This window comes from Diabrotica undecimpunctata, chromosome 9, assembly GCF_040954645.1.
Source record: "Diabrotica undecimpunctata isolate CICGRU chromosome 9, icDiaUnde3, whole genome shotgun sequence".
NCBI classification, from domain to species: domain Eukaryota; kingdom Metazoa; phylum Arthropoda; class Insecta; order Coleoptera; family Chrysomelidae; genus Diabrotica; species Diabrotica undecimpunctata.
In genome coordinates, this window is record NC_092811.1 from 1,901,282 (window position 1) to 1,922,416 (window position 21,135).

Sequence of the window (21,135 nt, forward strand, 5' to 3'; positions counted from 1 at the left end):
TGATTAATGGATGAATAGGAGATAATTTAAACACATAGGTTAAACAAATGGTAAAAAAAGATCAAGTCAGCACACAAAATATATAAAGAAAACACAATAATCAAATTGATAGGAAAACTGCAACATTCTAATAGAAAATTGAATGAAGAGAATTACTTAATCTTATTTAAATGATTTCTTAATATCAATAACTGATTAATATAAAGTAATTAGTTATAAAGGGAACTAAACAATGATGTCAAGATAACCACTAATTTCTTTACCATGACATGAAAATTTCAGACCTGATTGTCACTTTTAAAGTCGAATAACTACAATAATAATGCTCAGTTAAAAAAAAAAAATAAAAGATATACTAGAACACAACTCAGTAGCGTGAACGTTTATATTGTCGAAAAGGATTATTTTAAAAAGTTCGATAGAGAACAACAACAAAATCCGGGTAAAAATACGTTTCTTTTTACTCTGTAGGTAATATAAATATTCTAGAGTCTGTATAAAATATACATTATTCGATCATTGTGGTAATTAGTAGATTTGTTATTCAAAACAACGGATCACAAGGAATTAAAAAAGATTAAAGGAGAAACCTTAAAAAAGTGGTTTTTACAAAACCTATTAGATTTTTGCGACTGTTTGTACACCACTCAAAAGCTGCGTCTTGCGTTCTTAGTAGGAACTTCAGCAAAAACTTAAGAGACATTGGACTAATCCAAAGACATGGTCTTACAAAGAACTGCCTAAGAACTCATGTAAGATCTCTTCCCAAATGAATGATACACTAATAGTCCAATCGTCAGAGAGTTGACTCCTAAAAATCATACGAACAAGCTGAATTTCGCCGAAAATATTAATGTTGAGACCCCAAAAAAGATGCAAAAAAGGTAACCACTTTTTCCCCTGGGCTTCCCCCTAAAACCTCTTGGTAGAGGGATAAAAAGGCAAAAAATCGAGTTAACAAGAATCGCAATAGAAAAAAATGTTTCAAATAAAAAATGAAGCTGGGATAATTTAAACAAAAATGTTTTAAAGCTTTTTTGTGTAGAATGAATCGTTCTCTTAGAAACAACGCTTAAAGCGACTGTCGATTTTGAATGTCAGTTCCGCGTGCGTTCAATAAAATTTATATCAGCTCGACGGTAAAAATTCGATATCTTTTGATCCAAGTGTCCTATCGACAAACCTTGAGATGCGTTTTAAAAGTAAAGAGTGCAGGTTTTTTATGCAGTTTTTGTATTTTGTCGAGAATAATCTCCGTTTTTATAAAGGTGTTAAATGTTAAATAAATAAAATTGACGCGATCTTTTTTCGTGATCTGCCAAACTTCTGCCCCATAAGTCATAATAGGCTCTACCAAGGTTTGATAGATTGTCGATTTCGTTTCTTGTCTAATATCTTTGGACCATAGTAGAGAGTTTAGAATCTTTGCCGCTTTTTTTTCCCTGCTGCTTTCTGTTTTCGATGTCTCTTTTGGTAGTGCTTTCTTTAGATATTATAGATCCGAGATATTTATATTCATTGCATTGCATGTTTTTGTGTTTCTAATTTCTAACTCTGGATCTTCTTCATCATCTCCTATTTTAAGATACTCTTTTTTTGGCATATTCATGTTGAGACCCCATTTTTCATATTCTTTCTTTAGTTTTCTAAACATGTAGTCCATGTCTTCCTCATAATGCGCTACGATTACCTGATCATCTGCGAAAAATAAAGTTGTTAGATATTTACCACCGCCTATGTCTATTCCCATTACGGATACTTGTTTCGCCCACTGTTCTAGCGATGATTGAATATATATATATATATATATATATATATATATATATATATATATATATATATATATATATATATATATATATATATATATATATATATATTTTAAATAAGGTCGGAGATAGACAACATCCTTTTTTAAGCCTCTTTGTTCATCATCATCATCCAGCCTCAAGAGTCCACTGCTGAACGTAGGCCTCTTCCCCATGTTTCCAACCCCGTCTATCTTGCGCCGCTCTCATCCAGTTTTTATTGAGTCTTCTTAAATCGTCAGTCCATCTTGTAGGTGGTCGACCGACGCTTCTCTTGTATTTCCTTGGCCTCCATTCCAATAACCTCTTTGTCCATCGCCCATCTATCATTCTGGCTATGTGTCCTGCCCATCTCCATTTTAGTCTGGCTATCTTCTCGATGATGTCAGTCACTCCGGTTCCTGATGTCTTCGTTGGTTATTCTGTCTCGCAGAGTTATTCCTAACATGGACCGCTCCATTCTTCTCTGCGTGACTCTCAGTTTGGTAGCTGCTGCTTTTGTTAAGGTAAGTGTTTCTGCTCCGTACGTCAAGACTGGGAGGACGCACTGATCAAATACCTTTCTCTTTAGGCATGTGGGCAGCTCACTTTTAAAAGTTTCTCTCAGTTTTCCAAATGCTGCCCACCCAAGGCCGATTCTTCTCTTCAGTTCATGAGTCTGGTTATCCCTGCCAATCATAATTTCATGTCCCAGGTATTTATATCTATCTACGAGTTCTATTTTTTTCCCACCAATACTGATGTTCTGGTTTTGTACCAAATTGGTCATGATTTTTGTTTTCGAGATATTTATATTTAAACCTACACTTTCTGTAGCCACAACGAGTTCCTGTACCATCTCTCTTGCCATACCTAGATCTTCAGCTATTATAAGTATATCATCGGCGAAACGTAAGTTGTTTAGATATTATCCATCTATTTTTATTCCCTTTGTCATCCAATCCAAATTTTTAAAAGCATGTTCTAGCACCGTATTAAAAAGTTTAGGTGACATTGAGTCTCCTTGTCTAACCCCCCGTTCCATTTTTATGTGATTACTGTTAGTATGTAATCTGACAGTGGTTGTTGCCTGCAGGTATATTTTGTATAATAATTTAGTATATCTATAATCTAGCCTGCATTATTTAAGCGCCTGTAATATTTTGCTTAGCTCAACTGTGTCAAAGGCTTTGTGAAAATCGATAAATATTAGAACTAGAGGTTTATTGTATTCCACTGCTTTCTCTATTAGGGTTTTTATACTTTGTAGATGGTCATTTGTTCCGTAACTTTTTCGGAATCCTGCCTGTTCCCTTGGTTGATAAGTCTCTAATTTTCTTTCCATTCTCTTAACTAGTATTCGCGTAAACAACTTCTATATGGTTGAGGAGGCTAATCGGTCTGTAATTCTCTAAATTTGCTTTGTCTCCTGCTTTGTGTAATAGAATCATAGTAGCGTTGTTCCAGTCTGTTGGAATATTGGCGCTGTGAAGGCAGATATTGAAAAGTTGTTTAATTTTTTCAAGTAATACATCCCCTCCAATTTTTAGTGCTTCTGGTACTATTCCATCTTCACCCGGGGTTCGATTATTTTTTATTTTCTTCAGGGCTTCTTTGATTTCTGATTTTGTTATATCGGGCATTAAATCTGATCCTTGGTTTAATACCCCAGTTTTTAGTGTAATTGGAGGTTCCGTATTCTTATCTTTTTTACTTGATCTATATAACTCTGTGTAGAACTCTTCGACTATTCTTAATATTTCATCTCTGTTCGTTGTTTCTTCTCCAGTGCTGTTTCTCAGTTTGTTAATTTCTATTTTCCCCTTTTGTACGCTCCTCTTCAAAACTTTCATGTTCTTATTTTGCTCTATTTTAGCCTCTTTGTTATTGGAAATGATTCAGATATAAAGTTTCCTTCTTTACCGACACTTCTTGCATTTTTGTATATATTTGCGATAGCATCTACATACTCTCTACTGAGACCTACTTTCGTTAATGTTTGAAACAGTTTTTCAAAGGTTCCGTATCGTATGCCATTCTAAATCTAGAAACAATAGGTAGGTAGATAGATTTCTTGCCTTCTGTTTTTCGATTACCTGCTGCAGAACGAATATACGAATACGAATATATCATCAGTGCACGATCTTCCTGCACGAAATCCATTTTGTTCTTCTATTTCTTCGTATTCTGATTCTATTCTTTCTTTTATTATTCTACCGTACAACCTTCTGACTGAGCTGATCACTGAACAGTTATTCCCCTATAATTAGAGCATTTGCGTTTATCCCTTTTCTTGAATATTTAATTGAGCTGATGTATCCAACATTTAAATCATCAGGAATACTTTGTTTAAGCATTTGTTAAATAGTTGGATACCATCCAGATGATAGTTACTATGGAAAATATGGAAAACATACAACTTCACACCAAGACCTAAAGGCCACTATCAAGAACAACGTACTAAGCACTTGGTAAACACACTGGAACGTGCAAAATACAAAACTACGCACAATTCAACCAACTGTTACCTCCATCACCATGCCTCAAATGAGCAGAAAAGACAATATTATTATCAGAAGGCTCAGAATAGGTCACACTCGTCTTACTCATGGATATCTGATGTCTTCTGAAAACCATCCTCGCTGTGAACATTGTAATGAGTCCTTAACAGTCCAGCACATATTACTAGAATGTGTCGACTACAAACCTCAAAGAGACTACTACAACTTTCAAAATAATTGACGTGATCTACTTGGTTCTACAAACATGTACCGTGCCATAATTCGTTTCTTTAAAGACTGTCACCTTTACTACTTAGTGTAATTATACTAAGATGTTGTTAATGTATCCTAACTTGTATATAAACAGATTGTATATGTATGTAATCATAAACATATTGTAATAAACTTATACCAGTGTCAATGGGCTGAGACACTTTAATTTAAAATAAAAAAAAATATATATGTTTTCTTTCGCGTTTCTAAATCTGTGGATTTGTGTGTTCTGCAAGCGACATATTGCACCTGAAGATACAATAAACCAAATCCTTTTTCTGCTTTTTATCTTCGCCACTGAACAATCTACCTATAACCATCTAGTATTTCTTGTGATAAATCCATCAAACCGCATTTAAAATGAATTGCAACTAACTGCAATAAAGAAGTGCGATAATAACAAACTTGCATTCGTTATAATGTGCAAGACAATTGCAGCTGTTTTTCTTTGGACCGTTCTAAAAGTTATGTTGATTGAAGTGACCGCAGATTGGTTAGGTGATTTTACGAATTTTGGTAACGAATTTAAGGAATTTGAGCAGGAATTCCGCGATTGGGATAATTTTTTCGGTAATGTTTTTCTATTTTTTTTTTATTTTTGCATTTATAGTAATTATGTTTTAGGAAATTAACAGAATTTCTTCTTTTCCTTCATTTCAGATTGTTATTTGTATCTTTCCATGCAGCGTCTTACACTTTTTCTTCCTTTTGTATTCTAATTTTGTATTTGCCCAATCGCTTTTCATCCATTCATTGCAAAACAAATTTATTATTTGTTTCCGTCACCATATCCTCTAGAAATAAGTTCAAGGTACTTCTTATGATACTCAACTTTTCTTAGATCATCTAATATGTTGAAGAATTATTTTTCTATTTAAAATTATATTTTTGTTGCTATTATTTTAAAAATTTTCTTCCACAAGAAAGAAAAGCTTTTCTTCCACCCAGCAGGAAGATTCTTCTAAGCGGCGTCCTTATTTTAAATAGCTTAAGAACCTTCTTGTATTGTATTTGTCCAGGAGATTCATGTAAGTACCCCTTTTATTTCATTTTTGTAGTTACCTCATTCCAGTCTCCTTGTCATTCACTTATCTACGACCCAGCTCTCCAAAAAAACCCTGAGTAGCCGTTTCGCAAACGTTTCGGTTTGTTTTGCTTACCCTATCTCTAACCCCGTAATTTCTGTCCCCAATTTTTAACCTCCTATAATGATCCCAATGTGGTAAGCAAAAATAATGGTTACAGATTTTCATTTTTGTGTTAGGCTTACCTTCTTATCCCTTGAACATTTTTTTTTATTTAAAACACTTATACCACATCAACCACGCAGCGTTATTAGTGGGATGACAAACACAATAGTTTTAATACGATTATGTACATTAAATAGTATAATACAATTTTATATCTTTTAAATAACTTAATACATTTAAATTTTTATCTGTCAAGATGGATTTGAAGTCGTCTGGAATTCCATGTATTCTTCTTTGATTTTGGAAATATGGGCAATTTTTTTATTTCTATAAAAAGCTGTATTTTTCGCTTGAATTCTTCTTTTTATATCTACACTTTCATTTCTTCTGTTGACTAGTTCCCAAATATTTGAATGTTTCAACTTCTTCAAAACTGTGTGTATCTTTTCTCAGTTATGTCATTTGTGTCTTCTTTTTTTTTGCTTACGTTTATGTATTTTGTTTTGACTTCGTTTTCTATTTCTTGGAAGGTTTTCTTTAATACCTTTTTATCTGTTGCTACTATGGTTATATCGTCCGCATATCCTATTATTTTTACTGTATTCTTGTTTATAGTTCCTGCTTTAGACAGCTTTTTTATTATCTTGTCTCTCTCTTTTCTCTTTGTCAACCATTTTCCATCCACTCCTGAATGTAGATCTCTCCCAATTGCTTCCATCTTTCTCTATCTTGCGCCAATCTAATCCACTGTTTGCCTGCCACTGCTCTTATGTCATCTACCCATCTTTTTTGAGGTCTTCCCAAACTTCTTGTTGTCGTCCTTGGTGTCCATTCTAGAGTTCTCCATGTCCACCTGTTGTCATTATATCGGGCTACGTGACCCGCCCAGCGCCATTTCATTTTTGTAATTTCTTCCACAATATCCCTAATCTTCGTTCCACGTCTTTCGGTGTTTCGGTGTTTCTAATCTTGTCTTTCAGTGATATTCCAGGCATAATTCGTTCCATTGCTCTTTGCGTTGTTTCTATCTTTTTAGCAGAATTTTTTGGTAAGGGCTACTGTCTCCAAGCCGTAGGTACAAACGGGTAGTATGCATGTGTTACACACTTTTTTCTTTAAGTTTACAGGAATGGAGGTGTTTTTCAAGATATATACTAGTTTGCCGAAAGCGCAAATTATCTTGTGACAGAATAAATAGTACCGTTGAGGGCGCATCTCCTTGTCTTACTCCATTTTTTTTCCACCTTATTATATAATAATATAGTTCGTATTACCGGTAAATCTCCGTTTAACGTTTTATCTGCCCTAGCGACTCAAAATAGATTAATTTACGATTGCATAATCGATTTTTTGACCAAATGTAATATTTTTCTTTAGTTAAAAAAAATGTCTGGTTTTTACTTTTTACCTTTGTTTTCTCTCCTTTATATGTTTAATCCTATTTACCGTGGCCTAGTTCTCCTGTGTATGTTATATATTTTTATCTATTTTAGTCTATTCGATTGCAAATAACAAAAACTTTTTACTGTACCTAATGAGATTAAAAGATCATGTAACTGGCTGTATGGCAAACTGCCGAAGCCATATAAAAAAAAAAAAAAAAAAAATACTCCATTTTTTCTGTTCTATCTCTTAAGGTGTCTATTATTCCTTGAGAATCTCGCATTGTTAATTCTATCATTCTTATAATTTTATTTGGTATATTACTCTCTTGTAAGACTTGGATCATGTTTCTTCTGTTTAGTTTGTCAACTAAACTTCTATTTGTTCTTTTATTTTGTATTCTGTCAACCACTTTCTCTTCCTGCTGCATTGTGTATTCCTTGTTTAATTTTTTTCCACTGTTCCTTCATTTGTTGCTATGTAAACTGCATCTCTGTATTTACAGAGTTTTCTTGTACAAATCTTCTTCTTAATTTTTTCTCTTTCAATTTATCTACGTCCCATTTTCTCTGTGTTTTTCGCCTTTTACACTTTCATTATATATGGGTTCAATTTTATAACATGTATGTTTTTTTTCAGATGAATCTAATGATTTTCTTAAGTTGCAAGATTTTAACATAAAGAAGTAAGTTAAAAATAATATAACATTAGTGGAAAAATTAATATTAAACTCACCTAGCTTCTGGACTTAACCGCACCGAACTTGATTATCCTGAGCTTTCGACTTCCTCTCCCAAGTCTTCATCAGGGCTTCCGAGGTCTCAGTTTACCGAGCCTCCAGATCACTTCAGTTCTACACTATTTACTGATTAGTACACTGCTATTGTGCACAGTGGCAAGTTTGCTTAAGGACTGTGCTTTCTCTCTTTGAGTCTATTTTCGGTTCCATATTTTACAAGGTAGAATATTTATTGATGGGTGATAATATAATAACGAAATAGTAACTGAGGTTTACAGTATCGAAAAAGCGTTAACACAAAAGGAAATTAACAAAACAACGGATATAGAGAACAATAACAGCATTGTGGACATCAGTATCAAATGAAGATTAGATAATAAACAAGAAAAACAAATGGAATAGTTACAACAAAGATTCAAGAGAAATAGTTGCAACAAGTAATCAGTATGGACAGAACAAGAAACGAAGAGACAATACAAAGAACATCAATACAAGAAGAAATATTGACATATAAAAAGAAGGAGAAAAGTTTAAAGTTGTTTGGACGTTTAAGAAGTGCCAGTGATTGTAGATGAAAAAAGAAAATAATATAACGGAAGAGAGTTAGTTTGACTTGGAAGATTTTGACGAAAAAGACAAAAGAGTATGAGAGAGGAAAAAGAACGACAGTGTACATGACAAAGATTAAAAGAGAAAAGGCAGATCATTCATTTCAAATTGTATAGACCGTATATATTGTCAAATCAGAACCATACAAGAATTTATTTTAGCACAAAAAAGAAATTAAAGAAGAGAATGTGTTAGATATCCTTGTTAAATTTCTTAGATACATTTGTCTGTTAGTGATTATGCCGACATTCATTGAAATTTTAGAATTTCAGATTTACACAATTTTGTCAAAAATTTCTGGAACGTTTTCGCGTGCCTGTTACCTACTGGTATTTGCCTTTTTCGTCCAGCATATGCTCCAGAGCTAAATATTAGTTTTGATATCAATCTCATTTGAAAATGCCATCACAGTTTGTAACATTTTGTGTTTAAATTTCATTTTAGATCACCAAGTAACAAAGATGAAGATGTAGCTTTTCTGACGAATTTAATAACGGATGTTCGGAATCAAGGACAGACTTATCAGTTACCTACAAATGCAGAAGAATATAGGTCGTACGAGAATTTTGTTAAAGGTATTTATACAATAATTTTTAAGCCCTTTAATTCTTTTTATATCAGATTTATTTCAGTTTTTCTATTTGTAAGATGTAAACTCGAGGTGAATGGATCGATTATCCAGCAAGAGATGAGGTTTAAATACCTAGGAATAGAACTATCAGGCTATTGCCTTAAATGTTGAAGCAAAAGTAAGAGAACAAACAAAGTGGGGAAGAAAAATAGCTAGAGATCTAAATAATACAATATGGCATACTAAAAACATTGGCGTTAAGGCTAAACCATAATGTACAAAGCTGGTATAAGGAGATGGTGAGGAGGTGGTCCAATGATGACCGTAGAGAGTACGTAGCATTTCGTGGCGCGCCATCGGAGGTTAACGCTTAGGTGGCGGTTGCTTAAGAACTTTCTCATTTTGATGAATTTGGATCTTGCTATTTCAATTCGGATCTTAATCTCTACGTCTATTCAGGTCGATATGTTGAATGTTCTTTTTACTGATCACCATAAATTTAGTTTTCTTTCTATTGATCTTCAGTCCAAATTGGTTGCCAGTTGTATTTACTCTATTTAGCATCATCTGTAAATCTTCGATGTTATCGGCCAGTATAACAGTATCATCTGCATATCGAAAATTACTTATTGGTACACCATTAATCTTGATGCCATCGTTGTACTCTTCCAGTGCCTCTAGAAATATGAAGCCACCACCAAGCATTATGATATGGAATGCTATATGTTTGGGAAGCAGATTACCTCTAGTTCTTATTAACCGTACTCTGACAGCTCCACATGTTGGTAAAGTACTGCAACCGGTTTTATAGCTCTACCTACAAACCATTCCAAATGCGATCTTTCAACATAATAACTCAAGACATCATTGCCCGGGAAACCATGGAGTTGATAGAAGAATCTGGTATAGAGACTTTGGAGTGGCCATCAAGATCAGCTGATTTGTCACCAATCGAACATATGTGGAATATGGTAGGTCGAAATCTAAATCAAATGCCACGTCATAGTCAGCTTAGAAGACCTGTGGCATGTCATAAGAAGAATATGGAAGAGTCAAGAAGGAACCACTCATTATTAACTTTTGGCGAAAATGATGTTGCAAATTTGTTTATAATGTTATCAAATAATAAGAATATTAGAATGTATACTTTCATAAATGAATTAAAAAATATTTGCTTTTCTAGGTGTTGCCTGTTTTTTGGACATCAGTATATTTATCAACGTTTTTGTCTTTTTAGATATCGGTTATTTCGACTTTATCATAATTGGAGCTGGAGCAGCCGGCAGCCTCGTAGCCAATAGATTGTCTGAAGTTGAAGACTGGAAAATATTACTAATAGAGGCCGGTGGATACGGAAATAATGTGACAGACATTCCTAATATGTATTTCGAAGTAGAATATACGAAATACAATTGGGGATTCGTTAGCGTTCCACAAAAAACTGCTTGTTTAGGTGAGAAAAGAGATTTATGGGTTTTTAACCGTACAAAACTTTTTAAATAATCTTCATTTACATTTTTTATGTTATGGGTTTTACTGATATTTTAAATATATCACTGTTTACATTTATGCAAGGTCAAGGAAGGTCAAGTGAGCGCATATTTAATTCATAATACACTTATACGTTTTTACGACAAAATAATTACTATTTGCTTATATTTAATATTTATTTGACCTTGTATTTGTACTATGATTAGTTTACTAACTATAAAAGAGATTTTTATAAGCTCTTTTATATTTATACTCATAACGTTAAAAATTTCACCAGATTCTTTTTTATGTAGATTTTTACTGTGTTATACTAGATTTGGAAATGTAGAAGAGCACAGTTTTCGTTGCAGAAGATTACAGCGATCTTTGTAAAGGACTATTCAAAGTAGAAAAATTATAAACATCGGTTTCTTCGTGTCCGTTTGTATAAGAATTAATTAAAATTATAATAGTTTCGACAAACTTCCAATACAATACAACAAAAAATGTAAATAAGCAAGCGTTAACTGAGGTATCAATAATTTTCAAATTGAGTATAACACAAAAATAAAAATCGGGACATTTTGTTATTGTTTTAATTTAAGCTTCAAATCTATAACCTAAGTATCATATCTATAGGGATGTGTGGTGGGAAAAATTTGCGATATGCGGACGATACAGTATAGCTTCTAGTCAAGAAGATCTGCAAACACTAGATCTGACACTTGATAGTGTCGTTGAGAGTTGTAGGGAGGCAGGTCTGGATCTGAACATACGGAAAACCAAAATACTCGTAATAATACCAAACTTGAGCAAGTTGATAAAATCGTTTACCTTGGACAGCAATTAAATTGTAACGCAGAAAGTTACGGCGAAGTTAGATCTAGGATAGAGCAGGCTAGAGCGGCTTTTAGAAGGATGTCCAAGGTGTTATGTAACAGAGACCTAAAATTGGCATTGAGGATCCGCCTACTTCGCTGCTACGTGTTCTCGGACTTACTTTATGGTGTCGACTCCTGGACTGTGAATAAAGTCGATCTAAATCGCCTTGAGGCTTTCGAAATGTGGTGCTATAGAAGAATTTTAAAAGTTTCCTGGGTGGAGAAGATTCGAAACTCCAGAATACTAGAACGTCTCAGCAAGACTACTGAGATCATAAAAAGCATCAAGCAGAGAAAGCTGGAGTATTTTGGACATGTAATGGGAGGTCCCAAATATAAGTTGCTACAAAATATCATGCAAGGAAAACGAGCAGGCAAACGCAGTGCAGGACGAAGAAGAACCTCGTGGTTGAAGAACTTGCGAGATTGGTATGGCAACCAACGTTCTGAAAGGACATGGTACATGAAGAAGAAGGTGGGAAGGGCTCTTATTATATACAATATTACAAAAGATACGGTGACAAATACAGTTCAGTAAACGGTTCTTTACGCGTGGGTCAACATTTAAAGCTTGCGAAATAAATCGGAAAATTACTCCATGCAACAGCAAGTCACAGAAAGTGGCTGCTGCTCCGATCATGCAGTATATTATAAAATTTGAAGTTATTAAATAAATAAAATGGATACAAAAAATGGAATGTGCAATAGGTGAGAGACATCACCAACAGGCTAAGGAATCAAAATGTAAATGAAGAAGGACAGACAGATGACAGATATAGATTACTACTGGACGAAAGATATTAGGGTTACCGTTCTGTAGTTGCTGCAATCTAGCTGAGTTCCTTTTTTGAATATAGGGATGAAAGTGGATGTTGTCCAGTCGTTGGGCCACTCTCCAGTTTCCCAAATCTTTTTGCAGATCATATGCATAACATTTATTCCAACATCTCCAGTCTCTTTTAAAACTTTTGCGGTGATCTGGTCTGCGCCAGGAGATTTTCTATTTTTTAACTTTTTGATTGCTTTTTCTACCTCTCAATTTAGAATGTTTGGTTCTCTCTCTGCAGTGAACTCGTCGTGATTTGCATTCTGGGGATCATCTGCATATAGACTTTGACAATATTTTCTCCATACCTCCGCAATCCCTTTCTCTTAAATTATAATATCGATACCCTAATGCTGATAGGTCGTAACCCAATTTTAGAAAATTTTACAAGAGGCACAAAAAACTGTATAGCATAATTATAAAAGATTGCTTGTGTAATGTTTTCTTAAATAAATAATTATGTAATGGCTACTAAGTGAGTTTATTGTAAAAATATAAATTTGTTTAATTTTGATAAGGGTACTAAGGGATACGACATATTGTAACCAACGTCATGGCGGCTTACGAGTATATCGAACTCTTAGAAAATGTAGTAAGTTATTATAACTCAAGGTGTTCTCATAAAAGTGTGGTTTACGTCATTTTAAATCATAATCCTTATTTTTTTATTTTTATTAATTTCAAATAAAAACAGATACAAATGTGTGTTTACTTTAAGTAAAATGTAGCAAACTAAGCGAATACCATTTAAACAACGTTACAGTTAACATTTTTAGGAATAATTAAAATAAAAATAACTAAATAATAAGTTTAAACCTTGGCTTTCTTTTTTTGGTCTTTGTTATTGTCTTTGGTGATTAAGTCTTCGTGAGGCAGCGTATCATAGAAGTAGTGCACATCTGCAGGTAATACAGACTTTCGATCTTGAAGGTCCTTCCATTTTTTTGTGGTTATTTTTAATCTATTCGAATAAAGTTGATCGTAAACCAAATCGTGATTGACGGTGTTCTTTCTCTGAGGAAGGAGTTCATATTTTTGATCATGGGCCACTTTGTATAATATATCCCCATTTGGTAGGTATTTTAAGCCTCTAAGATCTGTTACCTTCAAATCTCCTTTTGATTTACCTGGACGAATTGAGCTGTAGCGAAAGTTTTTAGAGTCATTGTAGTTTAGAAAAAAAGTGTGGGTGAGATAGGATACTTCCAAAGGTGCAGGATTCTTCCTGGCTTCTGATATTACCGAAATATAGTCTGAGGGTAGGAATATTTGCCGATTTTTTAGTCTTCGTTCAATTAGACTGTGGGTAGAGTCACACTCCATCTGAGTGTGGCCTCTTTCTAGAAATTTTTGCTCAATCTCGACTTCATATTTGGAAGCTAAAACCGATAAACCATTCGCAAGGACGACATTCCTATTCTGATAACCACAGCCGTCCGAGAATATTATAACATTTTTCTTTTCAAAGGTCAAATATTGTTCTAGATGTTTTATTAAACACGTAGTGAATACAGATCAATCAAGGTCTGCCTCAGTCTCATTCCAAACGAAATTCATGCTACGATGGTTTTCCAAGTTATATACTGTAAAGTTATGTACTTGTATCTTTGTTTTATAGTACAAAGAACTAGCCTGTAACACTGGACACAATTTGACTGCCTGCACATCAACGACAAAACAGTAAATTCCTTTATAGATGGCTCTGGTTTTATCGGTTTCTTTTTCGACGCGTGCTAGGTCTTTTGCTCTAATGTGGGATGCGTATAGGTTTTCATCTTGTAAGATGAACATATATCACATTGGTCCTTGCGAGGTTTAAACAAGGCTAAATTCATTTTGTCAAATTCTGTAGAGAATTTACAATTTGATAACGGTACCTCCCTGTCTTTACATTGTTCTTTATAAAGATTATATACTTCAGATTTCGATTTGAAATTATGTTCCAGGTATAACTTTCCAGTAGACATGCGGCAATAGTGGCTCTCTATTTTAAGCAGGCTGTTCAGAGACTCTCGTAAATTCTGTACTCGCAAAATGTTCTGTTTTGCTTTTGGTGTAGACTCTCTTTTTTCTTTGATCCTTGTTTGCATCATGTGACAACTTTCTAGAAATCCATCTTTTCGTTCCGCACTTACCCAGTTCTGTACCATCTTTTCTCCTACTCCTAGTGTGTTAAGAAACATCAATTTGCAGACTTGTAATTTATCACCTTTTACTGTCAGAAAGTATTCGTAGGTACCACTTCGCCTGGAAGGTCCATCTACATAACATCTTTTTTTCTCCTTGTATATAACCATATGAGCGAAGAAAATCCTTTTTTGTTCCAGGACATTTCCCAAAATTTTAAAAATATTTCTTTTCTTAAGTTTTCTGATATTGTTTGGCAAAAGCGAGTCGGCGCGGTAGCGCAAAACTTCGAGACACAGGCTGGCTTCATTTTACGTTCAGGGCGTAGAATGAATATCATGTTTCACAATGTTTTGTAGCCTTCTATAACCAGTATATTCCCTTCCTAACATTCTTGACTGTTTTGTCTTGTTTTTATCCCAAAACGTCAAACGAATTACTACCAACACGCTTTGCCATTCAAGCTACACTGTGGGATAAGATGAGTTGGAAGTAAACAAACAACGCGAGCGGGTTAGGACTTGTTAGAAATCGCGGGAATGGCCACCTTACTATTTTATTTAGGTTACGAAAATTTAACAGCATATAGGGATGCACGGTTGGTTGCCTTTGACACAAAAATATGAATTTTCAATTTTTTGTGGGTTACGATCTGTCAGCATTAGGTTATCGATATGTTGGTTTTGATCCATTATTGTTTGTGTGATTGGTTTAAATTCCCTGGATAGCTATAGGACTTTGTTATATAGCTCATTAGATTCATACCGGTTTGCATGTCTCTCTAGTTCTTTGCATTCTCCATTTATATGTTTATTTTTATCATCCCTACATGCTCTTTTAATTTCTCTATTTAACCTTGCTAATTCGTTTTTGTTGCTGTCGTTTTGATATATGAGAAATTTGATTCTCCTTCGCTCTTCGAGAAGTTGCAGCGTTCGGTCTGTCATCCAGTGTTTCCTCTTAATGATCTTCTATTGATGATCTATAATCAAATATACAATAATATTTACAGTGTTTAGATATCGGATCGGACAAACAGTGTGACTAGATAACAGAGAAATCTATCCGTTATTCCAGATTGTTTACCCTTAGCTTAGAAAAAACTATTTTATCTAAATAACTATGATCTTCAATGCTATGCTTAGTCTGCATTACTTCCCTCTGCAATGGAAAGTGGCACAGATTATACTCATTCAAAAACCTGGTAAAGATCCAAAATATGTCAACTCATACCGACCGATTAGTCTACTCCCAGTCATCTCTAAGATCTTCGAAAAACTTCTACTACGAAAAATCAAACCAATATTGGACGAAAAGTGTCTCATACCTGACCATCAATTCGGTTTTCGTAACCAACATGGTATAATAGAACAAGTTCACTATACACAACAATAAGAAGTAGTCTCGAGAACAAGCAATATTGTACTGCAGCCTTTTAGACGCCTCTCAAGCTTTTGACAAGGTGTGGCATACAGGACTTCTGTACAAATTAAAGAAAAATTTACCTTACCCTTACTTTAAACTGCTTCAATCATACCTTACAGAAAGGAGATATCTGGTAAAATATAGTGAAGCCTATACAAAACTCTACCCCATCCTATCTGGTGTACATCAGGGTAGTGTGCTTGGACCGATTCTGTACCTGATATATACGGCTGACTTGCCAATAAGCAATAACCTAACGCTTGCAACATTCGCAGATGATACTGCTTTCTTGGCCTCTCATAGCAACCCAATAATAGCATCAGAGAGACTGCAACTACATCTGAACAAAACAAATGAATGGCTTTAAACTCTGGAGAATTAGAGTAAACCCCTTCAAAATCTACACAAATTACATTCACTCTAAGAAGAGGTACATGTCCACAAGTTAACCTCAATGGACATCCTTTGCCCCAAAAGCATGACGTAAAATACTTAGTTATTCACCTTGACAAACGTCTAACTTGGACCAAACATATATGGACGAAAAGGCTTCAATTGGGAATTTTATACAGAAAACTTTACTGGATGTTGGGAAAAAACTCTCACCTATCGATTGACAACAAGCTGCTGATATACAATACAATAATAAAACCCATTTGGACATATGACTCACAGCGACAGAGCCTGCAGCAGTGGGAGTTACGCCTTCAACAGCACCCAGCCATTGTGATCAGTGCCGCTTTTAGTGCTCGCGTATTAGTGTATGTGCGCATCCTACCGGTAAAAAGCCAATTTGTGTCGTGATGATTTGGTCACTGGACCTTACATCTCTCTGTCATGTAAAGACAAAAAATTTTACTTATTGTTTTCACTGCAAAACAGATTGTAAAAATCTTAAATGTTAATAAAAAAAAATCTAAATAACTTTTTAATCTAAAATCCTCTTGATCTACAGGCATGGTTGATAACACATGTGCAATGGCGCGAGGACGCGGAATAGGAGGAACTACCTTAGTAAACGGCTTGGTCTACTCCAGAGGATCCAGTCTAGACTTCGATCGATGGGCCCATCAGGTAGAAGATCCTAGATGGTCCTACAAAAATGTTTTACCGGTGTTTAAAAGAACGGAGAAATTTAACTACAGAGATAGACGAGCACCAGTAAACACACCGATCCACGGGTATCAAGGATTACTCAATGTCGAATACCATCTACCCAGAAGTCCACAATTAGAAGCGTGGTTGGAAGCCCACGAAGAATTAGGTTTACCGATAGGTGATTACAATGCTGGTACAGGACTAGGAGCTTCCCCTGCTCAAATTAATACTCGAAATGGACGAACTGAGGATGCTGGAACTGCTTTTGTATTACCTGCTCTAAAGAGAAAATAATTTACGTGTTTTAACTTATAGCTATGTTACTAGAATACTTATAGACGAGTACAAAGTAGCTAGAGGTGTTACTTTTACTCATAAAGGTCAAAATTTCATCGCTAAAGCTTCCAAAGAAGTGATAGTTAGCGCCGGAACTTTCCAAACTCCACAGCTCCTTATGTTATCAGGGATTGGACCGAAAGACCACTTAAATGCCTTAAATATACCAGTAATTCAAGACTTAGCTGTGGGTAGTACTCTTCGAGATCATGCTTGTTTTTATGGCTTGACCTTTAGTACCAATTACACAGAACCTATTGTGCCGCTGGAGAATTATGTTGGACAATTTTTGAAAGGAGTAGGACCGTTAGCAGCCCCAGGGAATAATCAAGGAGTGGCTTTTTATGAATCACAGTATACCAGAGGTAAGTGTTCTGATAATTTTCTTAGTAACATTAATGTGATAGCTTTAGCACTTCCTCTTTTATTTTTTTGATTTCTGTTTCTCCTTTTTGATATTTTTATTGCTGTTGCAGTATCTGTAGTCCCCTATTTCTCTATCTTTATCTATCTTTTTCTAATTTTAGCATTTAAATTTTTATAAACTGTTAATTCCCAATAAAAATCCATAGTCGATTCGGCTCATTTTTCGACCACTTAGGGAATTAGCGCAGACTCGTCTTTATGGAAACAGGTCTGAAATAGCTTAGAGCATATCTAGAACAATGTTTTTTTTATACTACAACAAAACGTTTGATAAGCTGTTCTAGATCTATTCTGACCTGGTTTAGACGTATTATAAGCTGTTTTAGTCCTCTTCTGAGCTGTTTTAGACTAGTTTCCGTTTCCGTTAGGCCAGTTGTAACCTATTTTAGACTATTTAAGGTGTTAAGCTATTTTATACTTTCCGCTATATTAAACCCGCTCTAAGCTTGTATAGATCTATTCTAAACTGCTTAAGACCTGTTAAAAACTGTTTTAGATCTGTGCTAAATTCTTCTACATCATTCTGAGCTATCTTAAACCTCTTTTAAGCTGTTGTTGATATATTTCAAAAGGTTTTAAGCCTAATATAAACTGTTTTAGACCAGTTCTAGGCTCTTTTATACTGTTCTGAGCTATTTTAAGCTGTAACAGATCTGTTTTAAGCTGCTTTAGATATGTTATAAATTGTTTTGTACCTGTTGTAACCGGTTTTATATATGTTACATGCTCTTTTAGATCGATTATAAGCTGTTTTGATCTATTTTAAGTTGTTATAGAGATATTATGGTAAACTACACTTATTATAAGCTGTTTTAGGCCAGTTATAGACTGTTACATACTGTTGTGAGCTATTTTAGACATGTTAAAGCTGTTACAGATCTGTTTTAAGCTGCTTTAAACATGTTATAAACTGTTTTATTACTGTGCGAACCTGTTTTATATATGTTCCAAGGTCTTTTAGAGCGATTATAAGTTGTTTTGATCTGTTTTAACCGTTCTAGAGATGTTATGGTATACTAGACGTATTATAAGATGTTTTATACCTAATCTAAGTTGGTTCTAAATCATTTCCGAACAGTTTTCCAAGTTAAAGCTGTTTTAGGCCAGTTTTAGAATGTTATATACTGTTCTGAGCTATTTTAAGTATGTTAAAGCTGTTACAGATCTGTTTTAAGTTGCTTTAGATATGTTATAGACTGTTTTATACCTGTGCGAACCTGTTTTATATATATTCCAAGCTCTTTTCGCTTGATTATAAGATGTTTTAATCTGTTTTAAGCTGTTCAAGAGATGTTATGGTATATTAGACCTATTATAAGATATTTTATACCCAGTCTAAACTGTTCTTTATCATTTCTGAGCTATATTCTAAGTTAAAATCTGTTTTAGATCAGTTCTAGGCTGTTGTATTATATTCTGAGCTATTTTAAATATGTTAAAGCTGTTACAAATTTGTTTTAAGCTGTTTTATATATGTTATAAATTGTTTTATGCCTTTGCGAATCTGTTTTATACATGCTCCAAGCCCTTTCAGTTCGATTATAAGCTGTTTTAAGCTGTTATAGAGATGTTATGGTATATTAGACCTATTATAGGATGTTTTCTGGAAGTGAGCAGAATAGTTCTTAATATTTTTCATGGATTTAATCCCATAAGTACCTGTTATATTTATTATAATTTTTGCCAAACCTTTCTTTCACATGTGACGTACGCTAAATTTAGCAGGTACTTTGCCAGTTAATTTTTGTCCAATTTTTCTGGTGCCAACTTAGTACTTGCTCATAAGTTATCGCATTCATAAATCTAAAGTGTAGCTTGCATTTAGATCATCACGTCTCTTTCTAGAGCTTTTTTCCTAGAGCTTTTTTCCTAGATCATATACATAAAGAAATAGTAGAACGGTCTAGCATTACGCCTAAGGCTAAAGTGCAACACGATCTCATTACTTTGATGATTCTTAAACAAACAAGTTTTTACACTTTTTACAACTATATCTATTTTGAAAAGATTTTCTTCAATGTAATCAATATTTTCTTCTTTATTTATTAATTGTGTGATGTCAGTTCCTCCATAAAGCTTTATCACTGAAGTTAACGATACATAACTTATTGAGCTTGCTTTCACCGTTTCTGTAGAAAATTTCCTTAAGGCAAATAATAAAATATCTATAAGTTATATACGAAATATTTGTAGGTACTGGCTATCCAGATATAGAAATAATGTTCATTCCATCAAACGCTACAAATGATCTATCCCAAAGAGCGTTCAGGTTGACCAACCAGACCTACGAAGATGTTTGGAAGTACATCGACCGAACTCGATCTTTCGTACTCTACATAGTTTCTCTTCATTCAAATTCTATAGGGACGGTCCGACTAAGAAGCAAAAACCCCTTTGATTATCCACTAATCGACAACAGGTTTTTATCAGATCCCGGCAACAGAGACCTGCGACGAATCCACGAAGGTATACTCATCATGATGCGTTTAGCCAGAACCAAAGCGATGCGCAGTATCGATACAAAATTACAGGGAGGACCTTTACGAGCTTGTAGCCAATACGTGTACCAATCCAGGGACTATTGGTTCTGCGCCATTCGACAGATGACGATGAATCTTTATCATCCTGTAGGTACCACGCCCATGGGTCCAAATCCACATCTGGGAGACGTGGTAGATTCCGAATGTAGAGTTCACGGCGTACAGGGGTTGAGAGTTGTAGATGGAAGTGTCTTTCCTTTTACTTTAGCAGGTCATCCTATGGCTCCCATTGCTTTAGTGGCAGAAATGGTGTCGGATTTTATTAAGAATCAATATTTATATTATACATAATAGTAAATATATTTACTTAACTCTTTAGTAGTTTTTTTATAATGATAGTTTATGTAGAGTTCAAAAATATTTAGACAATACTACATTAGATACTTGCAAAGTAGGGAAGGGATTAGAAAAGAGTCCCTAAGAACTCTAAGAATCGAGTACATTACATAACACAATTTATTGAATCCAAAACATAAATATAAAAAAAAATAACAAATTATAAAAATTAATATTGAAAAAATTAACTTGTCAATTTTCTAACCAAAAAAAAGGAGCATCAACGATTTTTCCTGAATAGTTTATTGTGTAAACTTTGGTTGTAAACTAACCACAACTCTGGTACTTGTTTATATATTGAGGTTATTATATGAATAGAATAGAATTTGTTTAGTCAATATACAAAAATAGTTTTGTTTTTAAAAGTCAAAGGAATAGTGACAATTTACATACATACATATAAAATTTTTGTGAATTTCAAACAGATATTTAATATTAACAATTTAAGAAACGACAAACACACTAAATAAAAATATAAAAACATGAAATATCATCATATTAGGCAAATACTCTGACCAAACTAGTACTCTTGTGTGCAGTACCTGGCTACATTATTAGGCCAAGCAAGGAAAAATTTACTATATGATATTTACTATTGTTATTTCTCTCATGACTAT

General features: G+C 34.1%; 1 protein-coding gene across 1 annotated transcript; it reads left to right on the plus strand.

Annotated features, from left to right (window-relative positions):
* Positions 1 to 5,007: 5,007 nt before the first annotated feature.
* Positions 5,008 to 20,473, plus strand: LOC140449965 (glucose dehydrogenase [FAD, quinone]-like). The gene is given in 7 exon segments (XM_072543381.1): positions 5,008 to 5,131; positions 7,774 to 7,819; positions 8,927 to 9,057; positions 10,291 to 10,506; positions 16,738 to 17,171; positions 17,173 to 17,581; positions 19,836 to 20,473. Coding segments are annotated over 7 exon segments (1,977 nt in total). The 5' UTR covers positions 5,008 to 5,028.
* Positions 20,474 to 21,135: the final 662 nt, after the last annotated feature.